This window comes from Sphaerodactylus townsendi, linkage group LG01, assembly GCF_021028975.2.
Source record: "Sphaerodactylus townsendi isolate TG3544 linkage group LG01, MPM_Stown_v2.3, whole genome shotgun sequence".
NCBI classification, from domain to species: domain Eukaryota; kingdom Metazoa; phylum Chordata; class Lepidosauria; order Squamata; family Sphaerodactylidae; genus Sphaerodactylus; species Sphaerodactylus townsendi.
In genome coordinates this window covers 124,611,877-124,632,722 of record NC_059425.1, presented here as the reverse complement: position 1 = coordinate 124,632,722, position 20,846 = coordinate 124,611,877, and the positions used below count along the sequence as shown (strand labels likewise).

At 43.9% G+C, this 20,846-nt stretch overlaps 1 protein-coding gene across 1 annotated transcript in view; it reads right to left on the bottom strand.

The window, feature by feature from the left end:
* The window catches only part of LOC125431074 (prolyl endopeptidase), an 81,721-nt gene extending 78,995 nt beyond the window's left edge, over positions 1-2,726 (bottom strand). The window contains exon 1 of the mRNA XM_048493640.1: positions 2,399-2,726. Within this exon, the coding sequence (XP_048349597.1) occupies positions 2,399-2,443 (45 nt within the window). The 5' untranslated portion in view covers positions 2,444-2,726. The remainder of the gene's footprint in view (positions 1-2,398) is intronic.
* Positions 2,727-20,846: the final 18,120 nt, after the last annotated feature.

Below are 20,846 nucleotides of genomic sequence, written 5' to 3'. Positions count from 1 at the left end.
CAGGAATTAAGTGTTTGGTCCAGTGATGTACAGGGCTGAAATGGCGCCTGGGAGCATGACTGCCTTCCCGCCACACCCGTACCCGGTGTTAAAATGTGACCATTTTAAGAAAAATTTAAAAAACTGAAAATATTTTAAAATGTTCAGTTTTCATGAGCAAGTTTAAAAAAAACAACTGAGAAGTTGTGGTCTCTAATTTCATCTTGCTTTCAATGTAAATTTGTTACTTTTAAATTCACATCAAAATATCAATGCATGCACTACCTAACAAGATATATACTTTAAGAACAAAGATTTAAGATTTAAAAAATCAACCATGACATTTGCACAGAAAACACACAGATAATTTTAATTATGCACAAGGCTTTTTAAACTCCCATTGTCCTTTTCACAGACAGATATTATATGTAGCAAAGAACAAGGAAATTGTGGCCAAATTTTGCAGCAATTCCTAAAAGGATAAACATCTACAATGCCATAGCAACGAAATTAGCCCACAATTAAGGGCAGAGCAAAAATCCATACACTATGGAATTCTGCAAATATTTGTATGCAGCACTTTAGAATACATTTAAGAAATGAACTAACTCCTACAAAGCTGGGAAAAATAGCTACTTCCAAACATGGGATTATCATGGTTTTCAGTGTACTTATTCAGTGCATCACAGATTTGACAATAGTTATTTTGGCCATATCTAGGTATCTCAAGTGGATACACAGTGCAGCACACTGCTTGCAAAAGAAATAGGGTAGTGTTGCTAAAGTGTAAAGTAATAGTTATTTCTTGTACAAACAAGCACTGTTTCTTAAACTTCCAGTCAAAAGTTCAAAATCAAAATTTGTACTGCATTTACTGCTCATGGGAACAAGTCCCAATTTCAGTGCCTGATGATAAAACAATAACCAAACTAGTCTAACTTCCTTCTGACGGGCACTCGAGTCATTCTTACAGGACAAAACATACCAGAAGGGTGACCTCTTTTAGTCCTGATTATGAAATAATGATGATTTTCCTGAATGACACAATCAAATAACAGTTGCACTGTAGAAAGGTAGCTATAGAACAAACTGTTCAAGAGAGCCCATAAAAAAGCTATCTCCTCCAAACACCCCCTAAAGTTGCTAGCCACTCAGAAAACATTTCTTCTTGACTCTACCCCTTCCGCACACGCAAAATAATGCGTTTTCAAACCACTTTCACAACTGTTTGCAAGTGGATTTTGCTCTTCCGTACAGCTTCAAAGAGCACTGAAAGCAGTTTGAAAGTGCATTATTCTGCATGTGCGGAATGAGCCAAATGCAAAACTTTTTCAGAAAACACAATGGCAGATTTAACAAGCAAGAAGAGGCTAAAAGATTGTGCCCGTGTAATGATGGCTCAGTTGAATCTCTGGCCCACCAATTATTACACTGTTTCAGATTCAAGTAAATCAGATCCAAGTATGTGAATCTTACTCCTTTACATTTACCTGATCTCCCCGATTTATTTAGATTATACTACTTGCTGGGCAATCCCGATCCTTCTCTCTGTATGATAGTGGCAGACTTTCTCCTGGAAATTACTAAATGCCAGTAGATTTCCCTCCACTTAACATTTATTTCCTGTACTGTATATGTTTTTTTAATCAGTTTTTTTTAAACTATTGTTGTACTGTTGTCTATGCCAATAAAGGCTTGCTTGCTTGCTATACTTCGGCAACTAATATAAACAGAAAGTAGTGATGCCACTACTTTCAGCAGGGCTAGAAACACTTGGGGGGGGGGGGGGGATATCCCAAAACCTTTCAGTCCACCAACATGTCAATACCTCTAATACCTATGATGTAATGGCTTTAGTTCATCTTTGGTCTTCAGAAATTGACAGTTCAGTGTGAAAGACAACCCACTTGTCTATATCCTGTAGATTTCTGAACTACTGTCCACAGGATTAAGCTTTGATGGTTTCTGCACAGCACACTACACGTTGTTAATGAAACCAGTTTCCCCTGTTTGCCCTTTGCACTGGAGATGCCACCCATCCAGGAAGCGACTACAAACAGTCCAGGCTGCTGTGGCTCCTTTGGTTTCTCCAAAAAGATCACTAGTTTATCGATTTTTGTAAAACCCGGGTTCAGGGAAATACAACCGGCTGCACCCATTTTGGGAAAGAGCCCCATGTCACGTTCTTCCCCCAAATGGGATAAATAGCTTCCTTAGTCCTGATATTGGGGTTGTGTGGAAACCACCTTTGAGAACCGGCTTTCACATGAGATTGTTGCTTCCCAAAAATCAGGGGAAGGGGATGCTAAGAGCAGCAAGGAAGTCATAGTGGATCAGCCCAGAACAGGCAGTCAGGGGAAAAAAAAACCCAAGCAGGGTGTCTCCAGCGGCGGTACAGCGGACCCGGGATAGTACTCACTGACGTTTCGTCACGATACACCTCGGGATACTGGAAGACCTGCATGCTGGTGGGTTGCAAGGAACAGCAGACACCTCGGCAGTGCGAAAGGCAAAGGGGCGGGATGCAGGAACAGGAAGGACCGGGAAACGCGAGGCTCCGGCTTCTCTGTAGCCTGCGAGAGGCGTGGAGGATCTCAGTGGCGAAAGGGCCCTCCCAGTCCCGAACAAGGAGCTGCCACCTCCGGCAAGAGAGGCGGCTGACGAAGTGGCACGGCTCCCCCTGCAGTAAGGCACCGATGCCGCTGCCGATTTTGCTCAGCGGCGAAGCAAAAGGAAAGACAGCTGTGAATCACCCACCGGCTGCGGTTGCCTCTGGGGGTGGGATGGGTGGAGCCAAGGTGACCTAACTGTGGGCGGAAGCGAAGCCCGGGCCATGTTGGGCTAGGGCTGACGTCACCAAGGGGGAGGGCAGATTGACCCTTTAAAGGGGAAGCCCTCCTTTGTTCTGGCCATGTGCATCGGCCAGCCAGCAATTTGGACGACTGGAACTACTCGAACAATAAAGCTTGTGGGACGCGGTGGTCGGTCTTATTTTCGGCTGGCTGGGTCTTTCTCCTTGGGGTTTCCCCTTCTGCCAGCCGGCAGTTGTGTATGGCGCGTGTGTGTAGGGAGTTCTCAGGCTCCCCCTGCCCCGGCTGGCATGGCCGAGCCGCGGGCACCCTCCTCGTCCCTCCCAGCACCCCCTCTCCACATAGCAACAAGGAAAGGAAGCGCATCCTCGGCAGCCTGTCCGGGCCGGCCGCTAATGGCTTCTCTCCTCTCTCAGCAGCGGGGGGGGAACGCTCCTGCGGCGGCCTGGCCGGGCCAGCTGCTGCCCCCACCCCGCCCCCGCTCGCGGGGGAAGGGGCCATGGCACCTGCGGCTGGTTGGCTGAGCCGTGGCCCTCCTTCTCTCCCCTCCCGGCAACGGAGGAGGGGAGCTTTGCTGCTGCGGCGGCTCGGCCAGGCCGGCCGCCGCCCCCACCCCACCCCCGCTAGCGGGGGACGGGGCCTTGGCGCCTGCAGCCGGCTGGCTGGGCCGCGGGCCTACTTCTCTCCCCTCCCGGACATGGGGGGGGGACCTCTCCAGCGGCGGCTCGGCCAGGCCGGCCGCCCCCGCCGCCTCGCCGTCGCTTGTGGGGGACGGGGCCATGACGCCCGCAGCCGGCTGGCCGAGCCGCGGGCCCACTTCACTCCCCTCCCAGCAAAGGGGGGGGAGTTTTTTCGGTGGTGGCTCGGCAAAGCTGGCCGCCGCCTCCGCCTTGCCCCCGCTTGCGGGGGACGGGGCCGTGATGCCCGCGGCCGGTTGGCCAAGCCGTGGACCTGCTTCACTCCCCTCCTGGCCAAGGGGGGGGGAAGCTTTTCGGCGGCAGCTCGGCCGGGCCGGCCGCCCCTGCTGCCTCGCCCTCGCTCGCGGGGGATGGGACCGTGACGCCCGCGGCCAGCTGGCCGAGCCGCAGGCCCGCTTCACTCCCCTCGCGCCAGTGTCATGGGAGGCACCCAAGGGATTCCTTTCGAGGTGCCCGGTCCGCCACTGACCTTGGTGCCAAAGGGGCAGGCAGGTCTGGGCCAGCTGATTCCACAAAGTAAGGCGGCCCGGCCGGGACCCTGGCGCTTGGCCAACACGCCAGTCTCCCTCCATGCCATGTTGCCGTGGCTGGCGCAATACCCCAACAGGCAAAAGGCAAAAGGCACTTTAAAAAAGAGCGCATGTTTGGGCTGGCGGCGACTTTGTAGGCAGTCAGACCTTACGCCAGCTGCAAGGATGCTCTAGGGCTCTAGGCTTTAAGGTGCCACAAGACGTTGTCAAAGGGAGTCTTCAGCGACCGAGTTGGACTCTGTCCGTGCAGATCAAATTGCATGGAAGTCAGTTCCGTTTCGTTGCACGAAGCCAACAGCTCAGAGCTGTTTTCTGTTTTCAGAACTGAAACTCTGAAATATCATAGAGCTGAAATGCTGAAATATGCCAGTTTCATGTCTGCCTACAAGACTGACATCTAGTGCTAAATGGCATTACCGGTTTTTCTTTCTTTCAATGCTTCTGGGGCTTTTATATACGAATTCTCTGCTTTATATTTTCATAGGTTTTTAGGGAAGTGTTGTGGATTGGCTTCGTGAGCTCTGTTTTGGACGAGGCTGTATGCTGCCTAAAAGAGCAGGTTTACAGTCTGAGAGTGCTCCTAGTTGCTTCTTCATGCTTAGATAAAACCAAGTGGTGGAGGTGGCTAGAACTGCTGTTGGCTAACTTAGAGGACATATAAAGGCGACCTGGATGTGGCTGTCCACATTATAATATTGTAATGCGTTTTATGTGGGACTGTCTTCGAAAAGTGTCTGGAAATTTCAACTGGTACAAGATGGGACTTCTGGAATGCCTGTACTAAAATGCATGACAGGAATGCCCGCAGGGTAATAGTCGGGTAGATATAACGGGAGGCAGGAATGCCAACTGACTTGCAAGGGCTCTGTTGAAATGCATTGGTGATGGAGAGTACTGTCAAGTGTCATTTCATTTCATTTATTAGGCTTATAGACCTCCCTCCCCCGAAGGGCTGACTTATGGCAGCTGACATTCAGAGATGATGTGTGGTTGCTTGTCTCTACATAGCTGCCCAGTATCTCCTCTGAGGTCTCCCATGCAAATACTAATTAGGGCTGATTCTCCTTAGCTTTTGAGATCTAAGGAAGAAGAAGTAGAATAAGCCTTTATTGGCATTATAAATTACGGTAAAACATTTATCAATAAAAAGCAAATATAATGCATCAAATATATACACATACAAATAGTTCCCATGAGTTCTGTTTGTAATTCCTGCTCTTATCAATAAAAAGCTCAAATATAATCACCGAAAGGTACAATCCATACAGTTCAGATAAAAAGTGACACCTGATAATGAGATTGCAACATCTTTCTAAAAGTTTGATTATCAAGGGTCCTGGGTTGGTTTCTAACAGAACTGTTTCCCAACATATTGAGAAGTAGGCTGATTATAAAATTGTTATAGATTTCCAAATCTAGCATGGGATAAATAATACTACTAGTTGGGTGCTGTGTGGTTTCCGGGCTGTATGGCCGTGTTCTAGCAGCATTCTCTCCTGACGTTTCGCCTGCATCTGTGGCTGGCATCTTCAGAGGATCCTCTGAAGATGCCAGCCACAGGGCTCTGGCAGCATCGAAATATAAACTCTGCTAAACTGACTCAACTTTCTAATGATTCAACGTGAAAGCCTTCGACAATACTACTAGTTAAGGGAAAAAATACACAGCATACATCTTCAGTTCATAAGCTCAATTAGTAGACACAGAATATCAATAGCCATTATGTAATGTAGCCAGCAGTATTGATATATTAATACTAACAATTAATGCTTAATATCCATCTAAGTTTACATCTATAATCTTTAGGAGGAAATTCGCTACATTCTTGCACACAGAGGCATCAGGGTTGTCCAAAATTAGAGGAATCTTGAGGGCATCCGTTAGTTGGTTGTATAAAAGTGGGGTAATGGTGGATTGGGTCATTCTAACTTTGGTGAGTCGTGCACAGTGAAACAGGGTGTGCTCGAGTGTCTTGAGATCTAAGGAGATTGGCTAGCTTAGACCAAGCAGGTCAAACCATTTGAAATACATTACAGTACATATAAAAGTTGTAATGAAAATATGGAAAGGATTTAGAGAAACCTGCATATGGAATAATGGTCCCTGGGACCAGGGGCGGAGCAAGGGGGAACTATGCCCAGGGCATGTATGCGCCCTGTGCCCCTGCCACATCCCATCCGCCCCTGCCCTGCTCCCACAGAGGTGTGTGCCTGGTGCGTCGCGCACCCCCCTGCCTCCTTGGTACTATGCCACTGCCTGAGACTAGCATAAATATGTGACACATGGCAGGTGGGATAAAAGACCAGTTTTGGCTGACAACATTTTTTTTGTCCACCCAGAGCAAACACAACTTTCTGCAAAATTGAACTTTTCAAAATGTCTCAGGACGTTTAATTTTTGCTGTGCGGAAAAGACTACTGCCACTCTGCAGTTGTAGAGCACTAATTCTAAACCCTGGAATCATCTTTCCACTTGAAGGGACTGTCATGCCAGTCCTAGAATTCTTATGTTACTCTCTAGGATCTCTAATTCACTTGGGCAGCTATCATTCTAGTCCTGCAATACTTAGATTTTTTCAGCACACTGCACGTACCACATTTTGAAGGCATTTTTAATCCCATCATTTACCACAAAGTTTGCCCACACTCCCCTCCTCCAAACATTGTCTTCTGACTGCCATGATTTATCATTATTATTTGCTTTTTCTCACACATGTGCTGCAGTGATGATTCATAGCACCACTGATCCGTTGATCTGCAAAGTGGGGGAGAACGTAATTAACTTAAAATTTAAGAGGAGGGGGGAAAGTGAAAAGGTGAGGGATGGAAAAAAAATGATGGTGCAGCCACCAAGGAGGATGTTTGGCAACTGCATAAGGAGCGTGGAAAACAGTTTGACATTTGGGTGGGAAGGAAAGAAACATTTCAATATGATGGCACTGTGAGGGAAGCCTGGAATTGTTGAAGAACCAAATTGGGGGGCGGGGAGGGGTATTTGCAGAAGTGCACACTGGAAACATTTCATTACTAGGCTAGGAATGATATAAACGGCACATTCACTCAATTACAAATGATCATTAAAACTTATCAGGTCTAAAATACTGAGATTAGTGTCTCAGAAATTCAATAATAATTTGTATTTATATTGCAGACATCAATGTGATGTTGAGGTTAAATTACTAGAATGGTAGAAAGGTAATTTGGATCTAGAAAGCAACTGTAGGTATCAGAGTAGTAGGACAAACTCCTATTTGCAAACACGCTATTTTTAAAAATATGTTTCCACTTTGAGTCCTGATTTTTTTTTAAGTCAGACTGAATACAGATACCTGTCTTTTTTTTTTTTTTGCCAGTGGAATTTAAAGCATATATAAATACATTTTCATCTTGCCCGTCCTTGGAGGTGACATACATGGATTTTAACATGGGTTTCCCAGATCCTAGTCTGATATTCTATTACATAACAATATGAATTTACAAAAAACGTACATACTATTGGTACCTGATCTTTATATTTGTATCAGTAACTAGTAACATTCTAAATAAATAGCATCAATCATTCTTCCTTTGTTCACTTTTCTCCCACTTTATTTTAAATTATTGAACCAATTATACTTCTGAACTGATTGTACTTCTGAAATATATCAATAGGTGGCAGCAAGGTCACAGGGCTTCCCTGGTTCAGTTCAGACATTCAAAAGTTTTAATTGTTTGGCTTTCCTGTGATTCAAGATTTCACCCTCTATGGAGAAAGTGCGTGTCTGATATCTGATACACTTTACTATTTTATTAGTGTTTGAAGGTTTTTTTTTTAACAAAGTACACAATATGTTCTGCGCCTCCATAATTAACATTTTGTTGAAGTGGTTTCTGTTTAATTGGTTTTAATAGATGAGTCTTTGTTCTTGTTTAGTGTTTACTTACGTAGGCGTATCTTTTGCCAAATGGAGTAATTAGCTCTTTTGAGAATATTTACTCTTTCCTGCCCAAATCCGGTGAATGTGGTAATAACGTAAGTACAGTCTGAAGATAATTGGGTATAAAAATTTGGAACATCATATTTATCAACAAACTGCCCTAACCCAACAACGGAGACAAAGAAAGGATCAGTTTGTAGAGAAACAGTGGTTGGTAATTACTTTTCTACAGGGGAAGCCACTAAATTGGGAAAACCCTAACAAATAAACTATATGTTAATATTCTGTTTTGTGTCATTACAAAAATGTTTCAGTACCTGTCAATGTGAATGTGCATTGTTGTGTCAGGGAAGGGAATTTGATTCTGCCTTTATTGCACTCAGCACTGGAAGACTTTGAAGAACGCTGAAGATAGAGAAAATTCAGTGTAAAGTGGTTTTTTTGCTATGTACCTCCCAGAGAGACTTTATATTCAAAGCATAGGTAAACATAAGTGTTATCTTACAGGGTAAGGCAATGGAGTTTCACATCTAGATGTGAACCTGCTGCATACTCCACCCTTGAGTCAATGCTGCATGTTCTGGGACTGTTTCTTCCCATTTGCCTTTGGATCAATTCCAGATCTGAGCCCTAGTTTGCAAATGTCGGAGAGTGAGGCGGCTGAGGTATGAGGCGTTAGAATGGATTATATAATCTCAGATCATTCTTGGGAGATTGTGGACCTTTGGGAATGGTCCTTGTGTTAAACTCCCTTCATTTATAAAACTAATACAGTAAGCTGAGGTAGAAATATTTACAATTGATTTCTATCACCTGCAATCTGAAGAAAGATGGTCCATTCTAGCACCTTAGCTCTTGGCTGTCTGATTCCTCTTGTGTATACTTTATCCTTGCACAGAGGCATTTGAACCCCACAGTAAATGCTGCTGGGGGAGAAGATGACTGTGGGTGAAAAACAGCAGATGGGAAAAGGATTAAATACCCTTTCAATTACTATTATCAGTCATGCCCCAACATTGAGGCTTACCAAGTCTTTTCATTTTTTTACACTTGAAATGTGGATAGCATCTGGTTTGCCCCTTGTTCCTGCTCCTGTCTTCCATTGCTGGGGGAACGTATTTTGTCCACCTGCATAAGAGCTATATTCCAGAACAGCTTTCATTCAAAGCTTGAATTTGCTTTAATTTGTGTTGTAAATGTATTCAGGACTGCAATTTTGTGCGTGCAAGATCTCTTAATGATCGTGTATCTTTACTCACCTAATTTATGGCTTGTTGTGAATTGTGCAACATTTGCTAAAGTGCAGGGTTAGTAGTTATCAAATTTGGGGAGCTTACAAAATTGCCTAGTGAATTTAAAGATAACATGTTATCTATATTTTGTGAGAAAGAAACTGATTGGGTAAAGAAATTGACCTTTTCCCATATAAGAGTTTGTACAAATGCACCATGTTGGGTGCTTTTGCAGTAAGCCTGAGTATGATAAACATCTCCTAAAAACATTTACAGGTTGTGGATAATATGTGGCACAGTTATTAAAAATGCTAACTGTTAGAATGAGAACATGTCACACTCATATTAAAAGACCCAGCTCAAAAAAGTTAGGTTGTACACAGACACCTAAAGACAAGCCATCACATCCATCTGACCCACCTGCTTCCCTCCCCAGGCCCTCTGGGGTGGGATTTGGGGGCAAATTGGATGACCACCATGGTGACAGGCTGACTCCTGGGCTGCCCACCACGGCGCCTGCCCCCCGCCTCCCTGCAGACCAGCTTCTACCCTCCCCAGGGTCTGAGGAGGACAGGAGGTGGCCTGCAGGGAGGTGGGGGGTGGCTTGAACAGGTGCCCTGGAGCTAGCCTGCTGCTGTGGTGCCCATCCGAGCCACCCCTGTGCCCCACCCCCGAGAGGAGGGGGCATGGGGAGAGGGTGCAGGGGGCAGTGCTTGGAGCAAGTGTTGTTCTTGGTTGCCATTTCCCCCTGATATGTCTCTGACCAACCTCCAGGTGAGACCTAGAGATTTTTCATTTCATTTTTCATTATTACAATTCATCCTGACTATCCCAGGCAACTTTAATGTAGACTCTGTGGCCTTACATTCTTGCTGTGTTTCCTCTCTTTCCCACAACCAATCCTATCCACTTCTAAATCACCAGGAATTTCCCAAGCTGGAGTTGGCAACCATGTTTCTGTGGTAACATGTATCATCTGGCAAAACTCACCTGTTCAGCACCAGGTGAGACGACCAAGGACTTAGTGGCTTTAGAAATGCCAAGTCAATAATCTTAAAAATGGAAGACCAAATGTAATATTCAAGTTTAGCCATCCATCATCTGTATGTTGAATCATATTTGATCCAAGCAGTATGTAGACTTTTGCAAAACAACTTATACCATTATGTTTATATTGCACCTATGATTTCCAGAAAAGTGACGTGCCTGAGTGCTTTACAATTATCCCAGCATTGCTAATGTTAGTTGTGACTAAGTCCTACTGAAATAACAAGAACACATTTGTTGTATCTAAGCAGCCTGCTGTGATCTATTAACGATGAAGTTTGTGAATAAAATTACTTATAGTCCATTTTGAAAACCTTGCTGGAGGTAGTACAGTTCCCACATTGTACCATTGTACCCTTCACTGATAGAATATGTTCCAGTTCTTGCAGCCTGAGGATGTTGATAGTGAAAGGCAACAGGTATATTTATAATATATAATCCTGTCAAGCAGAGTAACAAGCAGAAATGTGGATTGTGTGGCACGTTAAATAAGAATAGTTATCTTTCAAAAGACCAGCCGTTTTCCCTCAAAAAACATAAAGAGAACTTTACTTTAACCAAGAGAGAAAAGTAAACAGCATATAAATATATATATATATATATAGTATATATATATATATATATATATATATATATATATATATATATATATATATATATATATATATATATATATATATATATATATATATATATATCAACAAAATATCACATATACATCATTTCATTCACAGCTCATCGTTTGTTACAATGTTGGTTGTGATAGTAAGATTATACAGTATCTTAGTCAAAGGCAATTTTACATAGTATTGGTTAGCAGTACACAGAGAACGTCTTTATCTCAGTCATACGGGCAGAAGAAAAAAGAACCACCAATGGTTTTTAACTGTTATCTTTAGAATGTTCATAGAGGTATCCCAGCATTCCTTGCTGCTGGTGCTGCTGCTGCATATAAGCAAGGCTGAAAATTCCAACAGATAGGTTGCTTGGCAAGGTCAGGCGCAATGGCTGGTTGACTGAAGGATAAGTACCTCATCAAGAAGGGATAGTTCCGTCTACTTTTATTTGTTTAATGCTGTTTTTATTGTTCTTCTCCTTCAAGTGGTAATATTGGCATATACAGTTTTTCCTCCTTTGAAGATCCTTCTTCTCTTTCAAGAATTCAAAAATCTATTAACGAAACATTCCCTGGTCTCAGAAAGGAGGCCTAACTGCCATCTTCTTGCAATTCTCCTCCCTCCCCCGCCCCAATATACCTTTTATGTTCATACACATAATACAATAACAGAATAACACACATTCAGATTATCCATACCTCAGTGATTGTAAATAAATACAGGGCCAGTGAGATTATAAACAAATAATCTCAGGTGAGATTATAAATAATAAATTTCACTGAGTCAAGTGGATTATAAACAAATGCTTAGCATAAATCTCAGTGAGTCAAACAGATTATAAATGAATACAAAGCACAGCTTTTTCTGAAATTCAATAACATGCAAAAATTATATGCCTTACATATTCTAAATATGATTTAATTCACACCTAAATCAGTATTTCTATTTTCACTAACTCCCGTGGTTTAATTAAATTACAGTGCCTAATAAAAAGGACCAAATTTGAAGAAAATTATTTCGTGACTGGCTAGTCCTTTCCCAACATTTTTATATACAGAAATCTTCCCATGAACGTTGTGCGCCACATGTTTCTTAACCATTTATCTTAATTTCATGTACATGCAATTAGCATTCTAGCAACTGTAAATAAATTCCTTAATAAAAAGTCTGATTAACTGCCATAACTTTTGGCATACTATTCAGAAGAGCTATGCCAGGTATTAATTTTACTTGTATGTGGAGAATTTTTCTTACTAATTCAAATACCTTATTGTAGAACATTTTTTTTAAAATTAGGTATTGCTACCTTTAAACCTCCAGCAATGATTTGATTCTGAAGGAAATATTTGATGCTGAAGGAAATATTTATTGCTATATTCACTGAGAGTTTTTAAATAGTTTTATGAAGTCTAATCCATTGACTCAGATATTTCTATTATCAATTCCCTTCACTGTTATTTTTTATATAGTAGTTCTTAATTCTTCAACAGCAAGTATCACAGAAATAATTGCTATTAATCATCTCTGTTCATCAGAATATATTAATATTGACTCAAACTCACTGGAAGATCTAACACTGTCTATTTGTGTTTGTTTGCTCTGTATAAAGCTTCTGATTTGTATGAACTGAAAGAAAGATGTTATTACTTTATTGTGTCTATGTTGTATTTCTGTTTAAACCATAACCACAGATCTGCTCACACTTGAGAAATAGATGTATAGATTGTGATATATCTTGTCCCCTTTTTGCTTTCATAAAGTGCAGTGATGAGCCAGAATAGTTAATTGGTGGAAAGAATAGATAGGCTGACAAACTTGTATCAGACCCAGAGCATGTGAAGGAGATAATAGCCTGGTGACTGGACACTGGTGGGGACAGAGCAAAATAAGATTGGTGTCCTGCGCCCGGGGTGGGGGTCCTGCCAGGACCCCTGTTGCCAACCCACCTCCCTTTCCCGGCTGCTGGGACTACCGGCCTCACTCCCGTTGTCCGGGGAGTGGACTATGCGGGGCAGCCGCTTTACCCACGGTTTGCGCGGGCTGCCCACAGTTGACCCAGGGACCACAAGAAACCAGGCAGGGAGAGTACACTAGCCTCCCTGCCGGCCCGAGGGCTGCTGGCCTCCGCCGCCTCCCCCTCCTCTGGCCCCTCCGTCGGTCTGCTACCCCTCCTTCTCTCCAGGACGTTCCTCCCTGAAGCTGTCTCCCTCCCTCTCTGGCTTCCTCTCTGTCCTCTTTGTTGCCTCTCTCTGTTTTCTCTCTCACCACCCTCCACGCGCGCACACACCCTCCTTCCCTCCTCCTCGCCTGCACTCTCCCCCTCCGTGTCGAGGCTGCGCCTTTTTATCCCCTCTGCAGCCAGCCCCCGGCCTGAAAACCCCGCCCCCGTCATCAGCTGGACAGGAGCCAGCTGGCCGGGTTCGTCAGGCCCGGTCTTCCCGTCGCGCTGCCTCCTGCCTCCGAGATCTTCGCCTGACGACCCGGCTGGCCAGGCAACAGGTGAGGCGGCCGGGAGCGGCTCCACCCCGTCGGCGCGCCGGCAATCGGGCTCGGCGCCCTTCCGAGCCGCGCTTGCGCGGCGACGAGGCTCCCCCTCCCTTGCGGCGGCGCCTTGCGCTGGCGAGCGGGCGTCCGGTCGCTGCGGGCGGGGCCGCAAGTCCGGGGAGGGGGTGGGGGCTACCCCCGCTCCCGGACAATTGGGAATGCTGAATTCAGCCCTAGTTTTACCATTTTTGAATGTATAGCAGTCCTTAGTAGAATTCTTTCAAATGGTAGCATCTAGGGGCCATAAGAATTCCAATGGTGTAAGGAAGAGATATGAACTTTTGGGGTGAGGGTGTTACCGCTGCTGCTCGGGTAATGCTAAGTGATTTCAGCTCAGGCAACGTAGTGAGGTGCAGGAAGCCGGCGTTCTTCAAAGCAAAGTATTTTATTCAGAGGTGGCTGCTTCAGCTCGGGCAGGGGAATTGCACCTTTGTAGCCAAGCGCAAGAACTTTTATACACACACATCAAAGGGGGCAAAGGGGCAGGTAAAGGGGGCAGGTAAGAGGACAGCAGTGGCGTAGGAGGTTAAGAGCTCATGTATCTAATCTGGAGGAACCGGGTTTGATTCCCAGCTCTGCCGCCTGAGCTGTGGGGGCTTATCTGGGGAATTCAGATTAGCCTGTACACTCCCACACACGCCAGCTGGGTGACCTTGGGCTAGTCACAGCTTCTTGGAGCTCTCTCAGCCCCACCTACCTCACAGGGTGTTTGTTGTGAGGGGGGAAGGGCAAGGAGATTGTAAGCCCCTTTGAGTCTCCTGCAGGAGAGAAAGGGGGGATATAAATCCAAACTCTTCTTCTTCTTCTTACAACAATACAGAAACATCAACACATAAAAGAAAAGATACAGTTACAACTTTGTGAATGGGACCATGAAATCTCACTGTCAGGCGTCTTCCCGCGATACTTTACGCTAGTGCTGAAATGGATAGCGGAGAGAGTCCATTCATAAAACTGGGTGAGCCTGTTTTACGCACCCAGGAATCTGGTTACCAGATGGGCTGCTTCCTTGAGTTATGACCTGAGGCTCCCGTGCCTCAGTCCCGCAACAAAAGGAAGTTCAAATGGTCCAATGGTGATCTTGGCACGTTCTCCAACGGCTGGGACATCTGGGGTGCTGTCATCAGATCCGATTTGCACAACCAAAGGGGTCTTTTGTCTTTGCTGAGGAGTCGGCTGGGTGTTGGCCCAAACTAAATCCCAAGGCTAGCTTCCTTTTCCCTTAATATCAGCTGCTACAAGCTATTGCCTTTACTAATAGACACAAATATCTAAAATGACATTTTCTAAAGTTAAACATTAGAGGAAATCTTAAAGAACCTTCAATACAGTACAAGCACATATACCCATAAGCAAGAGTATCCTAAATTAACAGTAACAAAACCTTAATTTAACTAAAGTATAATCCTAAACATTGGGCAGCTAAATAATTCAACATTAAGGAGGCATACATTAGACCTTAAAAGGGATAAAGGCAAGAAGGAAACCATGTAAATCATTGGCACAGTCACATATATACATCCTTTGCAAGCCTTATGGAGGCTTCTGGACCACACTGGGCTCTTTGTCCTGACCTGGAGCCAGTGTAGTCAGGTAACTCGATTCAGGAAAATATTTTGGCTATTTTCCTGGTGGTAACAAGGGCATGAATACTTTAGGACTCAGCAAAGCTACATAGTGCCCAGCAAAGCCACACTGAATTTATCCCCAAAGACATACAAATCTAATACAGAAGATCTGCTCAGTTTGCACAACTAAAGTGGTTTTAGTTATGTTAAACAGCTTTTCACGAAGAACTGTGTTTTCCTCAAAAATTCACCTACAAAATCTAATTTTATGGCACAGGACTGCATATCTAATCCTGAACTTTTAGGTAACCCATGGGGTATTAAGGACAAATACAATACTTGGGAAAAACAAACTAAGATTAAATTCAGGACCTTTATTTTTTTCATCTCTGCTTTAAAAAGAGAGAAATAGACAAATTATAGGAAGAGGGAAAACCCAACTTTGTAGCTTCTCTGATCATTCCATCCTGGTTGTTGGCTACCTTGCTGGAGCTGCCCAGAGGGCGGCTCATGCCAAAAACCAGCCCCCTTTGGTTTGCTCCATGGGTGTAGCCCATCTGGAAAGATATAGAGCTGTCATCACATTTGTCTGTGCCTATCTTGGTATTATAGATATGCTGCTGGATTTCATTCATTGATTTATGGGGCTGTCAAAGCCATTGTGAATACTTGCACAACAAACAGAAGGCTGGCATTGCATAATCCTGATGCACCCTATAACATGGAAACTTACAGACCGTATATACTTTTACCCACTCCTCTGAGGAACTCAAGGCAGCACACCCTATCTCCCTTTTATCCTCCCAATAGTCCTGCAAGACAGGTTAGTGGGCTAAGAAAAGGTGACTGGCTAAAGATCACCAAGTGAGCTTCATAGCTATATGGGGATTTGAATCTGCCTCTCTCTGAGGATGTAAGGTTTGCAGGAACCCCAGAACACAGCCACATTTTAGCGTGCACAGAAACGTGCATTCAAGCAGTCTGTTTGCATGGTAGTTTTGTGCTTTAATTACTCTGGGAATACATTTTTACACATGGAACTCTACAGGATTGCCATAAATTGGCTGTGACTTGATGGCAAAAAATAAAATGTGGAGATGGGGCAGTATTGGCTTTGCATGCAGAAAGTCTCTGGTTCAATTTCTAGCATTTTCTAAAAAAATGACCAGGCAGTAGGTGATGTAAAAGACTTCTACTAGAGACCCTCGGGAGCCACTGCTAGTCTGAGTGGATAATACTGACCTTGATGGACAAACAGTCTGGCTCAATATAAGGTAACTGAATGTATTTATTTTATAAATAAATAAGGGATTGTTCTATCCAAAGCACTAATTCACAGGACTGAACCACAAATGTCTGCCTATGTTAGGATTTTAAAGACGATATATTTTAAGGTTTTATGTTAGGATTTTAAAGATGATATATTTTAAGGTTTTTATGTTATAATTTTAAAGATGATATAAAGATTCAGCAGCAGAAAAAATATCTAAATATTTTTTATTTTGTTTTTCTTTTCAGAAGTACAAAAGAGATCAGTGAATTGTTGTCAGAGAATCACTTACTTGATGAAAACCTTTCCTCCACAACAGACACCGCTATGCTAAATACAAGTGCACATTCTGTTTATTGTACAGGGACTTTGGTGCTTCACAATCCCCTTTGATCAACCTGTTGTGCCGGAACTCACTCTTGAGCTATGTGATGAGGTATAGCCCCTTAGTAAGCTCTCTGTTTTGTCAGAGTAAGACAGGTTAATTGGGCTTGACGATACAGATGACCCTTTCAAGTCATGTAACATGAGACTGCTGAGCTTATCACAGGCCTATAACCATCAGTATTCTGTGTACTGTCTATAGGAAGAGAAAGGAGTTTGTTTGTTTTAAGTGTTTCCAAAGGTAGCCAACAAAGGACACAAAAGGGAAACCATCCACACATTGGAGACAGGGCAGCCAAACAATAGCTCATTAGAAATGGAAAGAAAGCTTCCTGCTGCTATAACTGATCATTTGGACTACACTAAAGATTGGTGTGTTGTTTTACAATAGAATTAAATTGTTCTGCCGATGTTGTGGAAGATTCGGCAGCATAATAAATAAACATAAAATCTTAGTCAAATTCAGTATACAGACTTATTGTTATGTCTCTTGGGTTAGGCTCAATTTCTTTTCTGAAGACTTCAGTCAAAAAATCCCAAGTGGAACTGAGAACAGCATGTTAAGATTTTATTTTTTTAATGAACAATGTGCCTGAAAAGTAAGATATTACAAATAAACAGGTTAGAATGGGATTATCTGTGGCACTATAGCCTATTAAGAGTTCCGCCTTCCTTCTAGGGAGTCTTAGAAACTATAGTTCCATGAAGGGGACAGAGACCACTAACAGAAAATTCTCAGCCTTCTCATTTGACTGCAGTTTTCAGGATTCTTTATTTATAGTCAGTCTTTCCTGCTGAGACTCAAAGGCCGTTTCCGCACGGCCTCCTTGCGCCCCCACGCCGCCAAGAGTGCTGGCGGCGTGGGGGCGCAAGCCCGCTCGCACGCAAGCGTGCGAGCAGGCCAAGCGGAGGCCGCCGCAGGAGAGGCAGCTCCGCACGGAGCCTCCTCTTCACCCTCCTCCGTTCTACTCACAATGTCCTCGTCATCACCTGCTGGCCGTCGGAGCCCCGCCCACGCTGCCCTCCGACCTCTGGAGGTCGGAGGACAGTGTGGGCGGGGCTCCGCCGGCCAGCAGGCAACGACGAGGACATCGTGAGTAGAACGGAGGAGGGCGACGGCGTCTTCCCGGCAGCACGGTTCACACCGCGCCGCCGGGAAGACGCTTCCTCCCCAACAAACAACCCTTTAAAGGGTTGTTGTTTAGGGCGGCCTGATGCCGCCCTGGGGGGAGGGAAGCGCATTCAGGTCGCCTGTGCGAACGGCGGCCTGGGGGCGGCGTTTTTACCGCCCCCAGGCCGTCGTTTATGGGCCGTGCGGAAACGGCCAAAGTGATTCCCTGGAGTGACCCAACACTGATAAGTCTGTAATGGAGACATGTCCTGGGTGGAATATTGATCTCCACTATGTTTGTGATCAGTTGCAATACTTATATGGATCTTGTGACAATTTTGGTGTGTGGAACCATTATTATCTCATGGGTTACTTGTGAAATAGCACCAGAAAACAGTCAAGTTTTAGGTAGCAAATAATATTTTACTGCATGCAAAAAAATGCCTGGAGTTGGTGCCGGCACCCAGGACTATGTGCGCCTGGGGACATGGGTTACCCCATGAAACCATAGGTGGTACGCCCCTGCTACCTTCTCCAAACTCTTCCTGACTTCAATTAGATCTGCCACTGAGTTCCTCCATCAGAAGAGAAAGGATTATTTTAATTATCCGAATGAGACATCCTGAAGGGAAAAAAATCTCAGAGAACAATCTACTATGATAGGCTTTTAGCAACGCTGGGACAAATAAATTTCAGACCTTGTTACTAGTTGATGCATGTTCTCAGTATCCCTTCCACATTAGGTGAACTTCCTGAACAGTCTATTTATGACCAGTTTCCTTGAAACTAGGAAGTGTTTAGTATAACAAAGACTTCCATATTGGCCTGCCAAGTTAGTTATTAAAATAGATTATTGCTTTTTTTAATTTGAACACTCATGACCTTTCAAATATTTGTTTGTCTTACTGATCCAAATAACTTTTTACTATAGATGAAAACTTAAAGGTTTTTTTAATGGCTGGAGAAGGATAGGTTCCCCTTCCCCCTTAAACTCAAAGGTGGTATGAAAAGGGGACATTGCCTAACATGTATACACCCATCCACCTATGGTCCTTGGCTGTTCACAAGTTGGTTAACATGTTTGATAAGCAATGAAAGCAAGATAGAAATAAAAGTGTGTGAAAAGCAGGATACCTCAGAAAATAACAATTTAGCATACTACCTTCAACTCTCATAGGCGGATTCTGCATGGGCCAAAAACAGCGGTGTGAAAACAGTGTGAAAATGGTGTAAAACCTTTCACACCATTTTAAACCCTTTTACACCGTTTTCACACCGTTTTCACACCGCTGTTTTTGGCCCATGCGGAATCTGCCATAGAAATCTTTGCCATTCTGAAAACTAAAGGAACTTATTTATTGATTAAATGGGTTGTTGGCTAATTTCCTTGCCACCTTGCAGCCAACAGGCTTTTGAGGCAGCTTCCACTTTAGAAAAATACAGTAAGATTTTAAAACTGGTCATTAGAACAGGATATAACATCATCCTGCTGAAAACCCCTACAAGCCAGAAAAACAGCTAAACTAGAGATAAATGTGCGCTAGTAATTTCAGATATTTGCATAGCTCCTAACCCAAAGGCCTAAACCACACAGCAGAAACGTGTATGTTTGTACTCAGTGTACATTTCCTTGGTTCGAACCCTAACAAACAACTTTTGGTCTCAGAACTGAGAGCAGGTACCATTTGTTTATTAAATATTTACATAATTCCTATTAAGGCTGGGGAGCTGCAGATTTTCCAGTAGTTCTGAAGTCGTGCCCGCAGGGTCGCAAGGAAGAGGCGAGACGTGGGGATATCATCCGGTGGAGAGAGCCAGCAGCAGGAAGCGCGGGATCCTTGGATCTGGCAACTCTCCCGTGTGCTAGTCCCTGGCACCTTTTATTAGGGTTTCTCTGGGGGCGTGTAAAGGGGTCGGATAGGCGGGAGAGCGGGAGAGCGGGAGATCATCATGTGATGTATGATCTCATCGGGCTGCTACGTGCAGGAGGAAGCGTCCGCGTCTGGGTCTAATCCATACCTGGGGGCAAGAGCCCTTTTGTCCCTTTGTCTGGGACACCTGGTGACCGTGAGTCAGGTAGTTCATGACCTGTGACTCACGGGGGAACGGGGGGTGGGGGAGCGTGTGCGCCCAGAAGGCCGTAGCTGGCACCGGCATTCCAAGCGCTCTTTCTACGGTTCTGCTGGGTTCGCGGGCTCACCCCTACAAGTTCATTTCATTTAGCACTGTTTTGCACACATAATCTCATCAATTCAGAGTTCACAGAACTCATGTGAAAGTTTCCTTCCATGTGGATAGCCTTTGCTAGATAGGGCAAGTGAATCATAATATTTACATACAATTAGGCTTGACAACAAGTCTAATGAAAATGTCTTCTCCTTTGAATATATGGAAATGAGAAGTTGAAACTTCCTGTGGCATGGAGATCAATAATATCACCAAGAAAATACATCTCTATTAAAAAGTCAGCAATTTTTCCCTCTAGGCAATTGGCAGTATTAAATGCACACGCAGTGGTGCTAAGTAATATACTTCCTTTTTAAAAATGCACTCAAATGAAATTGTCTTATCAACTTGGCTTAGAATTTCTCTTGAACTAAATGGCAACAACTGTAAAAACAACTGTGCTGAAAAGGACTGATGAAAAACAATCAGATCACTGAACAAAAAATATGGAAACTCAGTTATATAAACTTTATTTAGCAAAGAGTGAATTTTTATTTTCAGATACTTTTCTTTGGCATCCTGCTTTCAAAAGTGAGTGGGTACCAATGATAGAGTATTTTCCATTGCAGCACATACCTCCCCCCTCCTGCTCAGTCAGTCTGATGTTTCATGGTTGGAATTCAGACATTTGAATTACCTACTTGTCTGGGTTGACTTTTAGTTCCAATTTTGTCTGAACTTTGTTCTGGGTGATGGCCTTGTTGTTGCTTTTTCTTGTATGCTTAATTTAGTTGTCTTGGCTTTATGGTGCCTTGTTTCACTATCATTTTTTATAAGTCACTTTAAACATTTTTGGGGCAATGGGGTATAAATATTGCTAATAATTAATAAAGGACTATTAAGAGCTCCGTTTTACAGTTGCATACGCTGGATTTGGTTTTTAGTTTTTTACAGGTTGCATGCCTTATGTATCT